Source organism: Penaeus vannamei, chromosome 27, assembly GCF_042767895.1.
Source record: "Penaeus vannamei isolate JL-2024 chromosome 27, ASM4276789v1, whole genome shotgun sequence".
Lineage (NCBI taxonomy): Eukaryota > Metazoa > Arthropoda > Malacostraca > Decapoda > Penaeidae > Penaeus > Penaeus vannamei.
In genome coordinates, this window is record NC_091575.1 from 33216570 (window position 1) to 33231569 (window position 15000).

The following is a 15000-nucleotide window of genomic DNA, read 5'->3' on the forward strand; positions in this document are numbered from 1 at the left end:
ATCATTATCGTCATCATCATCATCATAATCATCATCATCATCATCATCATTATTATTATTATTATTATTATTATTGTTATCGTCATCGTCATCATCATCATCATCATCATCATCATCATCATCATCATCATCATCATCATTATTATTATTATTATCATCATCATTATTATTATTATTATTATTATTATTAATATCATCATCATCATCATCATCATCATCATTATTATTGATTATCATTTTTTTCTCTTTGCTATATCAATGTATGATCATTACTTTCCTTATCTTATCTTATGTCTTTTAAAGGAAATTTAAAAGGTAAATGTATCAAACGTAAATAATTTTATACAACAGCTAACATAAAAGAAAAAATATACATACAATATCCTCTTCATTCTAGGTTATATTTTTAACAACAAATAATCACAACAACATCCTGGTTTTTATACAAATACGATATGACATTATCACCACCACCTCCTCCTTCACAAAACACAAACACCCACAACACAGAACACAAATTCTGCATCCATCCATACACACCTGCATACAACACCACTTGAAACACTTGCATTCTACAACAAGAAAGAGAACCACGTTTAATAACCTATATGCAACAGCTCGGTGGATCCTTTACATCCTGACTGTGTAATCAAGTGTAAAAAAAAGTGCACTTGGATTGAATCCTGACTGTGTAATCAACAGAGTACAAAAATACACTTGGATTGAAGCGGTGAAGTTAGTCTATTGGTGTACAAAAATAGGGGATTCAGACATTATGCAATGGCTCTGTTTTATTGTAAAATACAGCATAATGCGGTAAAATAAAGTGCAGGGCAATCAGTATATTGCGATACTGTACGATGCAGGAAAATGCAATACAGTATAATATATAAAAAATTAAGTGCAATGAAATAAAATGCAATACAGTATAATATATTAAAATTAAGTGCAATGAAATAAAAGATGAGCTACAGATTAATACAGTAGATAACAAAACAATACAATAAGTAACAATGAATCACAATACAATAAATCATACAGTAAAAGACAATAGAGCACCATACAATAAAACAAAGCACAACACAATAAAAAATCTAAAAATAAGAATAATAAAAATTAAAAAAAAAATGAAAAAAGCACTACCCTACAACACAGTCAAACACAACACACTCAAAATACAAGCAAAACTGAACTACACTCCAAACCAAAAGCTGCAGCCGAACCCGAAGTGACCAAAAGCTCCCTCCATTGGGCATACAACAACGGGTCTTCAGGCATCACGAAACCTCCATGCCTTGATGTCCTTTCGCCATGCTTGAGGGAGCGAGCAACTGCAATCAGCATTAAGGATAAGAGCGGTTTGCAACGCTTGCAGAAATTTATCCAAGACTTGGTCCTTTGTTAACAACCATCATGATTTGATTTCCCTGAAGGAGCAAGTGTTCAGTGCTACTGCAAAGCAAAAACAATAACATTAATATATATATGTCGATAACATGAATAACAACGACAGCAATAACAAGAGTAAAGCAATCAATAACATTAATAACAACGACAGTAACAACAAGAGCAGTAAAAAAATCAATAACATTTATAACAACGACAGTAACAACAACAACAGAAAAAAATCAATAACATTAATAACAACGGCAGCAATAACAAGAGTATAAAAATCAATAACATTAACAACAACACTAACAACAAGAGTAAAAAAGATCAATAACAATAATAACAACGACAGTAACAACAGCAACAACAATAAAATAATCAATAACATTATGAACTACGACAGTGACAACAAAAGTAAAAAAAAATCAATAACAGTAACAACAGCAGTAAAAAAAATCAAGAACAGTAACAACAACAATAGTAAATAAATATTAATAACAGTAACAACAACAACATTAGTAAAAAAACAGTAACAGTCACAACAAAAACAACAGCAGTAAAAAAACAAGAACAGTAACAACAACAGAAACAACAACCGTAAACAAAAATCAATAACAGTTACAACAACAACAACAACACCTAAAAAAAATCCCCATTACTCCCATTCCCCATTCACACCACGGATCATCCTCTCTCCTCTCACTTATCTCTCATTTTCACTTATCCTCCTAATCCCTCGCAATCCCTCGGCGGTCTGCAAACCCCTCTATGTTGCACGGTGAGGTTGCAAGCCGCTTCCTCTCTGAATAGATTGATTATCAGATCGCCGGCCATTGCAAGAATTACAAAAGGCTGCAGGAGTTATTGGCAAGCTTATGCTGAAGGGGTTTCGAATGTCAATGGGCATGGTGCATAATGGGGTTGGCTAAGGTTTGTTATTGCTTTATCGTGGTGTGGTTTTATTGGTGTTATCAGCATTGTTTTTGTTATTTTTATTTATTATTTTTGTTTATTTATTATTTTTGTTATTTTTGTTATTGTTGCATAATGGGGTGGCTAAGGTTGGTTATTGCTTTATCGTGGTGTTGTTTTATTGGTGTTATTATCATTGTTTTTGTTATTTTTATTTATTATTTTATTTGTTATTTTTGTTTATTTATTATTTTTGTTATTTTTGTTATTGTTGCATAATGGGGTTGGCTAAGGTTGGTTATTGCTTTATCGTGGTGTGGTTTTATTGGTGTTATCAGCATTGTTTTTGTTATTTTTATTTATTATTTTATCTATTATTTTTGTTTATTTATCACTTTTGTTATTTTTGTTATTGTTGCATAATGGGGTTGGCTAAGGTTGGTTATTGCTTTATCGTTGTGTGGTTTTATTGGTGTTATTATCATTGTTTTTGTTATTTTTTATCATCTTCGTCGTCGTCGTCATCACCATCTTCATTCTCATCTTTATCTTAATTCTTATCTTCATCTTCATCATCGTCATCACTATCTTTAATTTCATCTTTATCTTCATCTTCATCATCATCTTTATCATTATCATCATCCTTGTCATCATCATCATCACAATCATCATCACCATCACCATCACCATTTTCATCTTTATCTTAATTCTTATCTTCATCTTCATCATCGTCATCACTATAATTTCATCTTTATCTTTATCTTCTTCTTCATCTTTATCGTCATCATCATCATCATCATCATCATCATTATCATCATCATCATTATCATCATCATCATCACAATCATCATCACCATCATCGTCATTAATACTACTATCATCACTATCATTGCCATTATCATTATCATCATTATCATCCATACCATAATCATCCCCATATTTATTCCATCAAGTATTTCAATGATGATCTGCAATAACTATATCAACGTTGCAATTCACCTTCTTTAATTAACGCTTAATAAATAATAAATAATAATAAATAATAATAAATCAAAAGCTATTAAACTGTTATTTTCCAACAGTGAAACCCAGGTGCACTTTATGGCTCAAAACCCTTCACTTATCCTGGCCATTATCGACTTTATTATTTTCAAAACTTTGGAATTAGTCTCAGTCTTATGATTTCTTCGTTATTGCTTTTTTTCTTTTTTTTTTGGCTTCATTTTCTGAGGTGACAAAAATATTTTAACAGTTGTGTGTCTGTGTTTCTATCTGTTTGTATCTGTCTGTTTGTGTGTCTGTCTGGTTGTATTTATCTGTTTGTGTGTCTGTCTGGTTGTGTCTGTCCGTGTGTCAGTCCTTGTGTCTGTCTGTCTGTGTCTGTCCTTGCGCTTGTGTGTCTCATCTGCGTTTGTCTGTCCTTGAATCTGTCTGTGTGACTGTTTCTATGACTGTCTGTGTGTCTGTTTCTATGACTGTCTGTGTGTCTGTTTCTGTGACTGTTTTTGTTTCTATGACTGTCTGTGTGTCTGTTTCTATGACAGTCTGTGTGTCTGTTTCTGTGACTGTCTGTGTGTCTGTTTCTATGACTGTTTTTGTTTCTATGACTGTCTGTGTCTGTTTCTATGACTGTCTGTGTGTCTGTTTCTATGACTGTCTGTGTGTCTGTTTCTATGACTGTCTGTGTGTCTGTTTCTATGACTGTCTGTGTGTCTGTTTCTATGACTGTCTGTGTGTCTGTCTCTATGATTGTCTGTGTGTCTGTTTCTATGACTGTCTGTGTGTCTGTTTCTATGACTGTCTGTATGTCTGTTTCTATGACTGTGTGTCTATTTCTATGACTGTCTGTGTGTCTGTTTCTATGACTGTCTGTGTGTCTGTTTCTATGACTGTCTGTGTGTCTGTTCTTGCATCCCTCTGTCTGTGAAACTAACCTTAATCATGTACTGTATATGTGTTTATGTGTCTGTCTGAATGTCTATCTGTGTGTCTGTTTCTATGACTGTCTGTGTGTCTGTTTCTATGACTGTCTGTGTGTCTGTTCTTGCACCCCTCTGTCTGTGAAACTACCCTTAATCATGTCACTGTATCTGTGTTTATGTGCCTGTCTGAATGTCTGTCTGTGTGTCTGTTTCTATGACTGTCTGTGTGTCTGCTTCTATGACTGTCTGTGTGTCTGTTTCTATGACTGTCTATGTGTCTGTTTCTATGACTGTCTGTGTGTCTGTTTCTATGACTGTCTCTGTGTCTGTCCCGAGTGTCAGAACGCCCGCCCACAGACACATCACCTCGAGGGTCAACCGCAGGTGTCACGGGGGAGGTCACTGAAGAAGGTCGATTCGGAAGGTCATCGAGACAGGCAGGGGGGGGGGCGTTCTTGGCAGTCTGTGTATTGCAGTTGAATGATATATCTATCTATCTATCTTTCTTTCTATCTATCTATTTGTCTGTCTATCTATCTATCTAATCCATCTATCTGTCTGTATATGTATATGTATGTGTGTGCGTAAGTGTTTTGTGTGTGTGTGTGTTTGTGTGTGTGTGTGTGTTTGTGTGTGTGTATGTGTGTGTTGTGTGTGTGTGTGTGTGTGTGTGTGTGCTGTGTGTGTGTGTGTGTGTGTGTGTGTGTGTGTGTGTGTATGTGTGTGTGTGTGTGTGTGTGTGTGTGTGTGTGTGTGTGTGTGTGTGTGTGTGTGTGTGTGTGTGTGTGTGTGTGTGTGTGTGTGTGTGTGTGTGTGTGTGTGTGTGTGTATGTATGTGTACGTGTGTTGTCTGTGTGTGTTTGTGTGTGTGTTTACGTCTATATATGTGTTCGTAAATACACTTGTATACCACGGCGCATGTACATCTGCTTGTGTGTTTATATGTGTGTGTGTGTGTGTGTGTGTGTGTGTGTGTGTGTGTGTGTGTGTGTGTGTGTGTGTGTGTGTGTGTGTGTGTGTGAGTGAGTGAGTGAGTGGAGTGAGTGAGTGAGTGAGTGAGTGAGTGATGTGTGTGTGTGTGTGTGTGTGTGTGTGTGTGTGTGTGTGTGTGTGTGTGTGTGTGTGTGTGTGTGTGTGTGTGTGTGTGTGCTTGCAAGTGTGTGTTTATATATGCCGAAAAGAGGCCATCTTGAGTGCTGTGTCTCTTTCGTCTCTGTTCCCGTTTTCTTTGATGCGTCCGCGCCCATGTTGGCCGTTTCCCGTTTTCTTTCAAGGTTTTTGGTATTCGATTGTATTCTGATGCTTGGCCCTGTTTTATGTCTGTTTGTTTACTTGTCTATCTGTCTGTCTGTCTGTCTGTCTCTGTCTCTCTCTCCCTCACTCTTCCTCCCTCCCTCTTTCTCTCTCCCTCCCTCCTCTCTCCCTCCCTTTCTCTTTCCATCTCTCTCTCTCTCGCTCTTCATCCCCCCCCCCCTCACTCTCTTCCTCCCTCCCTCCCCCCTCTCTTTCCCTTCCTCCCTTCCTCCGTCTCTCTTTCCCTCTTTTCCTCTCTCTCTCTCTTCCCCTCTCTCCCCTCGTTGAACGATACGTAGAACACTCTCCCTCTCCTTTTCCCTCTCTCTTCCTCTCTCTCCCTTTCCCAATCTCTTCCTCTCTCTCTCTTTTCCTCTCCCTCTCTTCCCCTCTCTCTCTTTATATCTCTCTCTCTTCCTCTCTCTCTCTCTCTTTCCCTTTCCCAATCTCTTTCCCCCTCTCTCTCTCTCTCTCCCCTCGCTGATGATACGTAGATCACCCCTCCCTCTCTCTTTTCCTCCCTCCCTCCCTCTCCTTTTCCTCTCTCTTCCTCTCTCTCCCTTCCCTATCTCTTCCTCTCTCTCTCTTTATATCTCTCTCTTTCTCTCTCCCTTTCCCAATCTCTTCCTCTCTCTCCCTTTCCCAATCTCTTCCTCTCTCTCTCTTTCCCAATTTCTTCTTCTCTCTCTCTCTTCCCCCTCTCTCTCTCTCTCCTCTCCTTCCTCTCTGTCTCCTCTCTCTTCCTCTCTCTCTCTTTCCCCTCTTCCTCTCTCTCTCTCTTTACATCTCTCTCTTTTCCTCTCCCTCTCTTCCCTCTCTCTCTCTTCCTCTCTCTCCCTTTCCCAATCTCTCCTCTCTCTCTCTTTTCCTCTCCCTTTCTTCCCTTCTTTATATCTCTCTCTTCCTCTCTCTCTCTCTCTGTCTCCCTCTCTCTTCCTCCCTCCCTCCCTCTCCTTTTCCCTCTCTCTGCCTCTCTCTCCCTTTGCCAATCTCTCCCTCTCTCTCTCTTTTCCCCTTCCTCCCTCCTCTCCTTTTCCTCTCTCTTCTCTCTCTCTCCCTTCCCTATCTCTTCCTCTCTCTCTCTTTTATATCTCTCTCTTCCTCTCCTCTCTTCCCCTCTCTCCCTTCCCCAATCTCTTCCTCTCTCTCCCTTTCCCAATCTCTTTCCCTCTCTCTCTTTTGCCCTCCCTCCCTCCCTCTCTCTCCCTTTCCCAATCTCTTCCCCTCTCTCTCTCTCTCTCTCTCTCCTTTCTTTCCCCTCTCTCCCCTCGCTGAACTTTACGTAGATCACCCTCGCTCTCACCCCAGTCATCCCTCCCTCCCTCTCCTTTTCCCTCTCTCTCCCTTTCCCAATCTCTTCCCCTCTCTCTCTTTCCCAATCTCTCCCCCCTCTTTCTCTCTCTGTCCCCTCGCTGGGCGAGACGCAGATCACCCTCTTTCACTCTTTTCCTCCCTCTCTGTCTCCCTCTCTCTTCCTCTCTCTCCCTTTCCCAATCTCTTCCTCTCTCTCCCTTTCCCAATCTCTTCCTCTCTCTCCCTTTCCCAATCTCTTCCTCTCTCTCGCACTCTCCCCGCGCTGAACGATACGCAGAGCACCCTCGCTCTTCCTCTCTCTCTCTCTCTCTCTTTATATCCCTCTCTTTTCCTCTCCCTCTCTTCCCCTCTCTCACTTTTCCCCTCTCTCACTCTCTCCCTTTCCCAATCTCTTCCTCTCTCTCTCTCTCTCTCTCTCTCTCTCTCTCTCTCTCTCTCTCTCTCTCTCTCTCTCTCTCTCTCTCTCTCTCTCTCTCTCTCTCTCTCTCTCTCTCTCTCTCTCTCTCTCTCTCTCTCTCTCTCTCTCTCTCTCTCTCTCTCTCTCTCTCTCTCTCTCTCTCTCTCCCCTCGCTGGACGATACGTAGATCACCCTCGCTCTCACCCCAGTCATCCTCGCTTCCGAACCTTCATAAACTGGGTTGTGTTGATAGTCCTGCCACCATTTTGTGCCAACAGTATCCCTCGTGCCACCATTTCCTGCTAAATAGTATCTCTCCTGTTTACTCTTCTCTGCTGACTGTGCCATTCTAGCTACATTATTTATTTATTTTTGTTTATTTATTTATTTTATTTTGTTTTATTTTATTATTATTATTATTTTTTTTTCATTTTTTTTTTATTTTTTTTTTTTTTGTTATCCCTGTTGATATTCTTTTCTGGTAAGTGTTTTCTTCTTGCAATTTCCTTCCTGATATAATTTTCTAAAAATATTATCCCTCTTGACATCGTCTTGTGCCAACAATACCGATCCTAACGTTGTTTTCTGGGAACTGTATCCCTCTTGACATGATTTTCTGTCAACAATGTGCTTTCTTTTATGCTTTTGTGCCAACAGTGCCACTTCAGGCATCCTCTCCTGCCAACAGTAACCCTCCTGACATCATATTCTGTTAACAATACCCCGTCTGATAACAAAAACCTAATCACTTTTTTATCAACAATGCCCCGTCTGACATCCTTTTCTGCCAACAGTAACCCTCCTGACATCATATTCTGTTAACAATACCCCGTCTGACAACAATAACCCTGCTGACATCACTTTTTTATCAACAATACCCCGTCTGACATCCTTTTCTGCCAACAGTAACCCTCCTGACATAATTTCCTGCCAGCAATACCCCTTCCTGACCTCCTTTCTGTCGAAAACATCCCACCTGATTCCACTTCAGCCAAAACGTATCCCTCCTGCTGCTATTTTCCACCAGCAGTGTTCCTCCTTCCAACACCTCTGCGACCTCCTCAACACCGCTGATTCCAACACCGTAAACAGGGCGACATCCACAAGACAAAATATCAGCGAATTAATAATATCGAAGTGATTTTGTATGCAATTGCTTACTAATAAAGTGCAAAACATCACGAAATACAAACACAAAAGCCAGGCTAACAGTGTCTTTGTTACGTCTTTGAGGGAAGTTGTACTTGTAACAATTTTTGAAATCGTTACTTTTTTTGTAATTCACTGTCGCAGAAACATTACATTTTGCAGTGACTCCGTTCATTTGCAGTTATCAGTTCTTATTTTGCAAATACTTGTGCCATCATGATCACTGTTGCTATTAGGCATTGCAGGGGATTGAGATGAAGTAAATGAAACTGTTTTTCTCTTTTATTTCTGTGTCTCTGTCTGTGTTTGCTTTTCTCTCTCTCTCTCTTTCTTTCTCTCTCTCTCTCTCTCTCTCTCTCTCTCTCTCTCTCTCTCTCTCTCTCTCTCTCTCTCTCTCTCTCTCTCTCTCTCTTTCTCTCTCTCTCTCTCTCTCTCTCTCTCTCTCTCTCTCTCTCTCTCTCTCTCTCTCTCTCTCTCTCTCTCTCTCTCTCTCTCTCTCTCTCTCTCTCTCTCTTCCTCTCCCCTCTCTCTCTCTCTCTCTCTCTCTCTCTCTCTCTCTCTCTCCCTCTAAGTATGTATATATATATATATATATATATATATATATATATATATATATATATATATATATATAATTCACATCTTCCCATGCCACTGCGTAGCATAGGCCTCTCTCGGATCTTCTTTGCGAGGTTTCTATCGGTGCCACTCGCTTAATCGGATGCCCTTCCTTGTTACTCGGTCCAGCTCTACCCTTTGAACCTCGGCGGCAGACAGACAGACACAATTACATTTGTTTGCCCATTTGCAATCCCACTTCAGCTATTAAGTCATCCTCAGTGCCCCTTGCCCTGGTTTTTACCTCTTGTCCTCCTTCTTGGCCGTGCCCTCCCTCCTGCCCTGGTGCCTGTCTCCTCCCTCCTACCCTTTCTCACTCCCATGCCCATCTTCCTGTGCCCTCCTTCGTACCCTACTGCTTATGCCCTACCTCCTTCCCTTCCTACCTCCTTCGCTGCCTTTCTTTCTGCCCTCCCGCCCGTGCCCTTCCTCTAGCCAGTGCCCCCTCTCTCCTACCCTTCCTCACTGCCATGCCCGTCCTCCTATGCCCTCTCGCCCGTGCCCTTCCTCTAACCAGTGCCCTCTCTCCTACCCTTCCTCACTGCCATACCCACCCTCCTGTGCCCTCTCGCCCGTGCCCATCCTCCTGCCCATGCCCATCCGCCCGTGCCCTTCCTCCTGCCCATGCCCATCCTCCTGTGCCCTCTCCCTTACCCTTCCTCCTGCCATGCCCATCCTCCTGTGCCCTCTCGCCCGTGCCCTTCCTCCTACCCATACCCATCCAGCCTCGAGGCCCCACGTGCGAAGGGCCTCTCTCTCCCCGCGACCCCCTCGCCAACCAACTCGAACGTAAACACAACACGGATACACACACACACACACCCACTCTATTTATATCGCGCGAGAGACGGAGGTGTTGTTTAGCGAGACACCTGAGATGTGATCAGGTAATATGACGTCAGGTTCTCCCCCTTTCCCCCCTCCCCTCCCCCCCTTCCTTGTTGTAAATCTTGTGCTTTTGGGGAGAGGGGAGAGGGAGGAGGGGAGAGGGAGGGGGGAGGGGGAGGTAAGAGCTTGAGAGAGCTGGCAGGGACGTCTTGCAAGCACTCGCCTCTCGTGGTTCGGCTTCTTCCTCTCTGTCGGTGCCTCGTGATCTTTTCTCAGAAGGAGGGAGGGGGAGATGGAGAGAGAGAGCGAGAGAGAGGGAGGGAGGGAGGGAGATAGAGCAGAGTGAGGGAGAGGGAGAGAGAGAGAGAGAGAGAGAGAGAGAGAGAGAGAGAGAGAGAGAGAGAGAGAGAGAGAGAGAGAGAGAGAGAGAGAGAGAGAGAGAGAGAGAGAAAGAGAGATAATGAGGAATAGAGGGAGAGCAAATAGGAAAGAGGGAGAACGGGAGACAAGGAAAGAGGGAGAGACGGAGACTAGGGAGAGGGAGAGAAAGAGAGTCTAACGAGAAGGGGAGATAAGGAGAAAGGGAGAGCAAGAGAGTCTAATGACACAGGGAGAGAGGGAAGCTCTGCACACCACAAAATCCTGGCTTGCGTGAAGCTTGTCCCTTGTTAGAAATTACATATTCAACACCCAAGTCTACAGCCATATAAACTTCTTTTTTTTTTGTTCTATTACTAAATTTCTAATACATGTCAAGGCTTTAACCTCACCAATATACAGAATTATGAAACAATTAGAAACGAAGAAATAACACACGAACACAATTTATAATAGTTATTCAATCTCTCGCATCTTTTCTCGACCCTAAACTATAGACTAGAATACACCACCAAACCCAGATACACCAGTTTCCTGTAGTTTTAAACGGGCAGCTGAAACACGTCCCTCTCACAGCTGCTATTAAAGGGATAGACTTCAGATTCTCAAACGAAACTTGAAGATGTCAAGCCAAGTGCTCTATAAATAAACACAAGCATCCTTTCTCCCATTGTAAGCATAGTCACTCCTATTACTATACCAACTATCAGCATCATTGCTGACAGCATGCCGCCCTTGCTCAATGCTTTCTTGTGTCCTATCCGGCTTTGTCTCTGTAAATCTCCTTTCTGCCCTTTTTCTCGCTCTCTGTCTGTCTGTCTGTCTGTCTGTCTACCCTCTCTCGCTCTCTCTCTCTGTCTCTGTATGTATGTGTGTATGTATGCATGTGTGTGTGTGTGTGTGTGTGCGTGTATGGGCGTGTATACATGTATGTATGTATGTATTTATGTCCGTATGTATGTATGCATTTATATAAGCCTATGTATTCATACGCGCGTGCACGCATAGAACTGCTTTCCCGCCTCCATTCCCCCCTCCCTTGCTGCGGGAGGCACACGCCCCGTGGACCGTGACGTCGCCCACATTTCCGTCAGCCCGAATCCCCGTCCATTTCCTCGGCTTCTCCGCCCGTGAGGCCTCCCCTCCCGCTATTTATACCGCGCTCTTGCATCTGGCAGAGTATGATTCTTGAGTCGAGTTATTTGGCGGGAACCAGACGCAGCTTCGCGCCAAATTTAAAAGATCAATATCCCGGGGTGGCGGCGGGGAGAGGCGCCGTGACCGAAAATGAAATCTGCTGTATTTTAGCCGTAATGTCCTCGCGGCTATGATGCCCCTAGAGGAGGAGGGAAGGGGGAGGAGAGGAAGAAGTGGAGGAGGATAATAAGGAGAAGAAAGTAAGGGAGGTAAGGAAATGGATAAAAAAAAAAGAGAAGCGTGGAAGAACGGGAGAAGAGAAGTCCCTGGCGATTGGCTAAGGTGGGTTCTAGGGCGCTGCTTAGGCCAGGGAGCCGTCGCGGTGGCTCTCCTGTCAGGTGGCTCGCTGGCTGTAGCATTACCCAGCGCCGAGAGGGCCGGGAGCGCGGTCTGCGCCGTCCGCCGCCGCCACCGCCGTCCGCCGCCGCCACTAGCGACTCCCGCGTGTGTTGCTATGGCGAGACTTGGGGGTATTTTTAGCTGCGCCTGCAACGTTATCAACGCCGAGGGACGAGGCCGCCCCCGGGAACGAATTTCACCTGCACATGAACCTGTAGCCGAGGTGCGCCGCGGCCAACACTCGCGGCCGGGGGGGGGGGGGGGTTTAAGGGGAAACAGGGCGGTGGGGAGGGCTCGGAGGCACTGAGGCGGAGGGGGAAGGAGGAAGGAGGAGGACATGGTTTCTCTGCCTGTCTGTTTGTCTCTCTCTCAATCGTTCCTTCTCTCTATCTCTCTCTCTTTCTCTATCTCTCTCTATCTATCTATCTCTCTCTTTATCTCTCTCTCTCCCCTTCTCCCCCACCTAACATCCCCCTCTCTCTCTCACACCCTTTTCCTCACCCTCCCTCCCTCTCCTTCTCCCCAATCTCTCTCTCTCCTTCTCCCTCCCTCCCCCTCTTCCCCTCCCCCTTCTCCTCCTCCTCCTTCCCTCTCCCCCTCCTCCTCCTTCTCCTTCCCTCTCCCTCACCCACTCTGCTTTAAAGCGAACTCCGCCTCGACAGGGTTAATAAGAAGGAGTCAGGATAAACATTATGATTCGCGCTGTTTGGGGCGAGTGTGGAGAGGGGGAAGGAGAAAGAAAGAGAGGCAGGGAGAGGGGAGGGAGGAAGGGAAGGGAGGGAGGGTAGGAGGAAGGGAGGAAGGGAGGGAGGCAGGGAGAGGGGAGGAGGAAGGGAGGGAGGGAGGGAGGGAGGGAGGGAGGGAGGGAAGGAAGGAGAAAGAAAGAGAGACAGGGAGAAGGGAGGAGGAAGGGAAGGAGGGATGGAGGAGCAGGGGGATAGAGAGAGAGAGAGATAGGTGGAGGGAGGGAGGAAGAGAGAGAGAGACAGACAGACAGACACCGACACACACAACACCATTGAGAAAGGAAAAGCAAAATTTTTTTCTCGTCCTTTCCCAGACGCGCTCACGAAATCTGTCAGCTGATTCCCCCCTCCCCCCCGCCCCCCTCCCTCTCCCCCTCCCCAAGGAACTCTTATGAAGGATAGTAGGACACGCAGGACTTCGTCACAGCTGAGATCCTAGGATAATAAGGATTTTTTTTCTTTCAGATGCTGGTTGATGAGGGTTGGGGGAAGGTAAGGGGGGAGGAAGGGGGGAGGGGGGAGGGAAGGAGAAGGGGTAGGGAAGGGGAAGGGAGGGAAGGGGTTAGGGGAAGGTATGGGGGTAGGGAGAGGAAAGGAGAAGGGGTAGGGGGAGGAAGGGGTAGAGGGAGGTGGGCGGAGGGGGGTACAATAAGGATACAAAAGGATATTGAGGATATTTAGCTTTGTAGGTAGATTTATAGATAGATAGATAATAATTAGATAGATAGATGGATAGGCAGGTAGGTAGATAGATAGATAATAATAAGATAGATAGATGGATAGGCAGGTAGGAAGATAGATAGATAATAATTAGATAGATAGATGGATAGGCAGGTAGGTAGATAGATAGATAATAATTAGATAGATAGATGGATACATAATAGATAGATGGATAGGTAACAGATAGATAGGTAAGCAGACAGATTGACAGATAGAGAAGGGGGTGTAGAAGGAGGGGAAAGGAGGAGGGAGAGAAGAACGGAGAAAGAAAAGAAGGGAGAAGAAAGAGAAAAAAGAGAAAAAAGAGAGAGAAGAAAGAAGGAGGGAGAGAAGAAGAAGGATAGGTGAGGTAGTGGGGAGAGGAAGGAGAGAGAGGGAAATGAGGGAAGGAAAGAGGAGAGAGAGGGAAATGAAAGAAAGGGATGGAAGGAAGAAGAGAAAGGGAAGAAGGGGGGAGAGGTAGAGAGAGGAAGGGAAGAAGGTAAGGAAAGACAAGAAAAGAGGGAAACGAGATAGGGGAAGGAGAGGAGGAGAGGCACGGGAGAAGATGAGGGAAGAGGAGAGAAAACAGAAGAGAAGAAAGGGATGGAAGGAAGAAGGGGAAAGCAGGAGGGTGGGAAGATGATGAGAAAGGAGAGGAAAGGAGAAGAGTGAAAGGAATGATAAGGAATGAGGAAGGAGAGGGACAGAGGAAAAGAGAAGAAGGGAAAGAAGGAGAACGGGAGAGGAGAAAAGGATGAAAAGAAAGGAAAAGGGGAAAAGGACAGGGCAGGAGAGGAGAGGAGGAGAATAGGAGAGAAGGGAAGAGAAGTGAAGATAAGAGGAGAGGAGAAGAAAAGAAGAGGGAAAAGAGGAGAAGAGAAGAAAAGAGAAGAAAAGAGAAGAGAAGAGAAAAGAACAGAAAAGAGAAAAGAAAAGAACAAAGAAAAGAAAAGAAGAAGCAAGAAGAGAAGAAAAGTGTAAAGAAGTGAGAAGAGAAAAGAGGAGAGGAGAGGAGGGAGAGAAGGGAGAGGGAGTGCCCACCAGGCGAGGCACTAACAGCTGGCACGAGTTCGAAGCCTCACCTACGCAGCGAGCCTCTCTTCACACTCCAATACGCATGCTGTTTCATAGGCTCGAAAAAGCTTGTATTTCTTATCATTTATCTATTGTATTAACTGTAGAAAATGAGACTGGATTATCTTCACACTACAAGAGATGTATTTGACCGGTTTCGATTACGTCTTCGTCAGATATACATATATTGGTTATTTTCATTTTCGTTTAGCATGGTTGATTAGGAATATGCTGTATAGGTTCAAAGGCCTGAGGAAGCATAGTTTTTTCATGTTTTATTTTTATTTTTATTTATTTATTTATTTATTAAGTATAGTTGGTTAAGGATATACTGTACAATACCTGTGGTGTGTGAATGGATATTGTAGTACAAATGAACTGATAAATAAATAGATGAATATATATATATCTTTTAATTCCATTCCGTATACAGTTTCATAGGCTTTCTGTTATTTTTTTGTTATTCATTCTCTTCATAGTATCTATTCACTTGTTTATTATATTCATATTCATTAAGCTTATTTAGTTAAGCATATGCTGTATAAGTTCATGGGCCGAAGAAGCACATGCTTTTATTTCGTTCTTATTTTTTAATTATTCTTTCAGTATGCATACTATGTTTATTTAGTTATTTGTTATTTTATTAAGCATGGTTGGTTAGGGATATGCTGTACAGTTATATGCGGTATGTAAGTGGATTTTATAGGACAAATACAGGTAGAAATTTTGCTGTAGGGACGT

The 15000-nt window shown here is 43.5% G+C and overlaps 1 protein-coding gene across 1 annotated transcript in view; it reads right to left on the reverse strand.

Moving 5' to 3' along the window:
- The window catches only part of LOC138866885 (RNA-binding protein 25-like), a 54909-nt gene that overhangs the window by 20111 nt on the left and 19798 nt on the right, over window positions 1-15000 (reverse strand). Inside the window, exon 4 of the mRNA XM_070140707.1 lies at window positions 7187-7397. Within this exon, the coding sequence (XP_069996808.1) occupies window positions 7187-7397 (211 nt within the window). The remainder of the gene's footprint in view (window positions 1-7186; window positions 7398-15000) is intronic.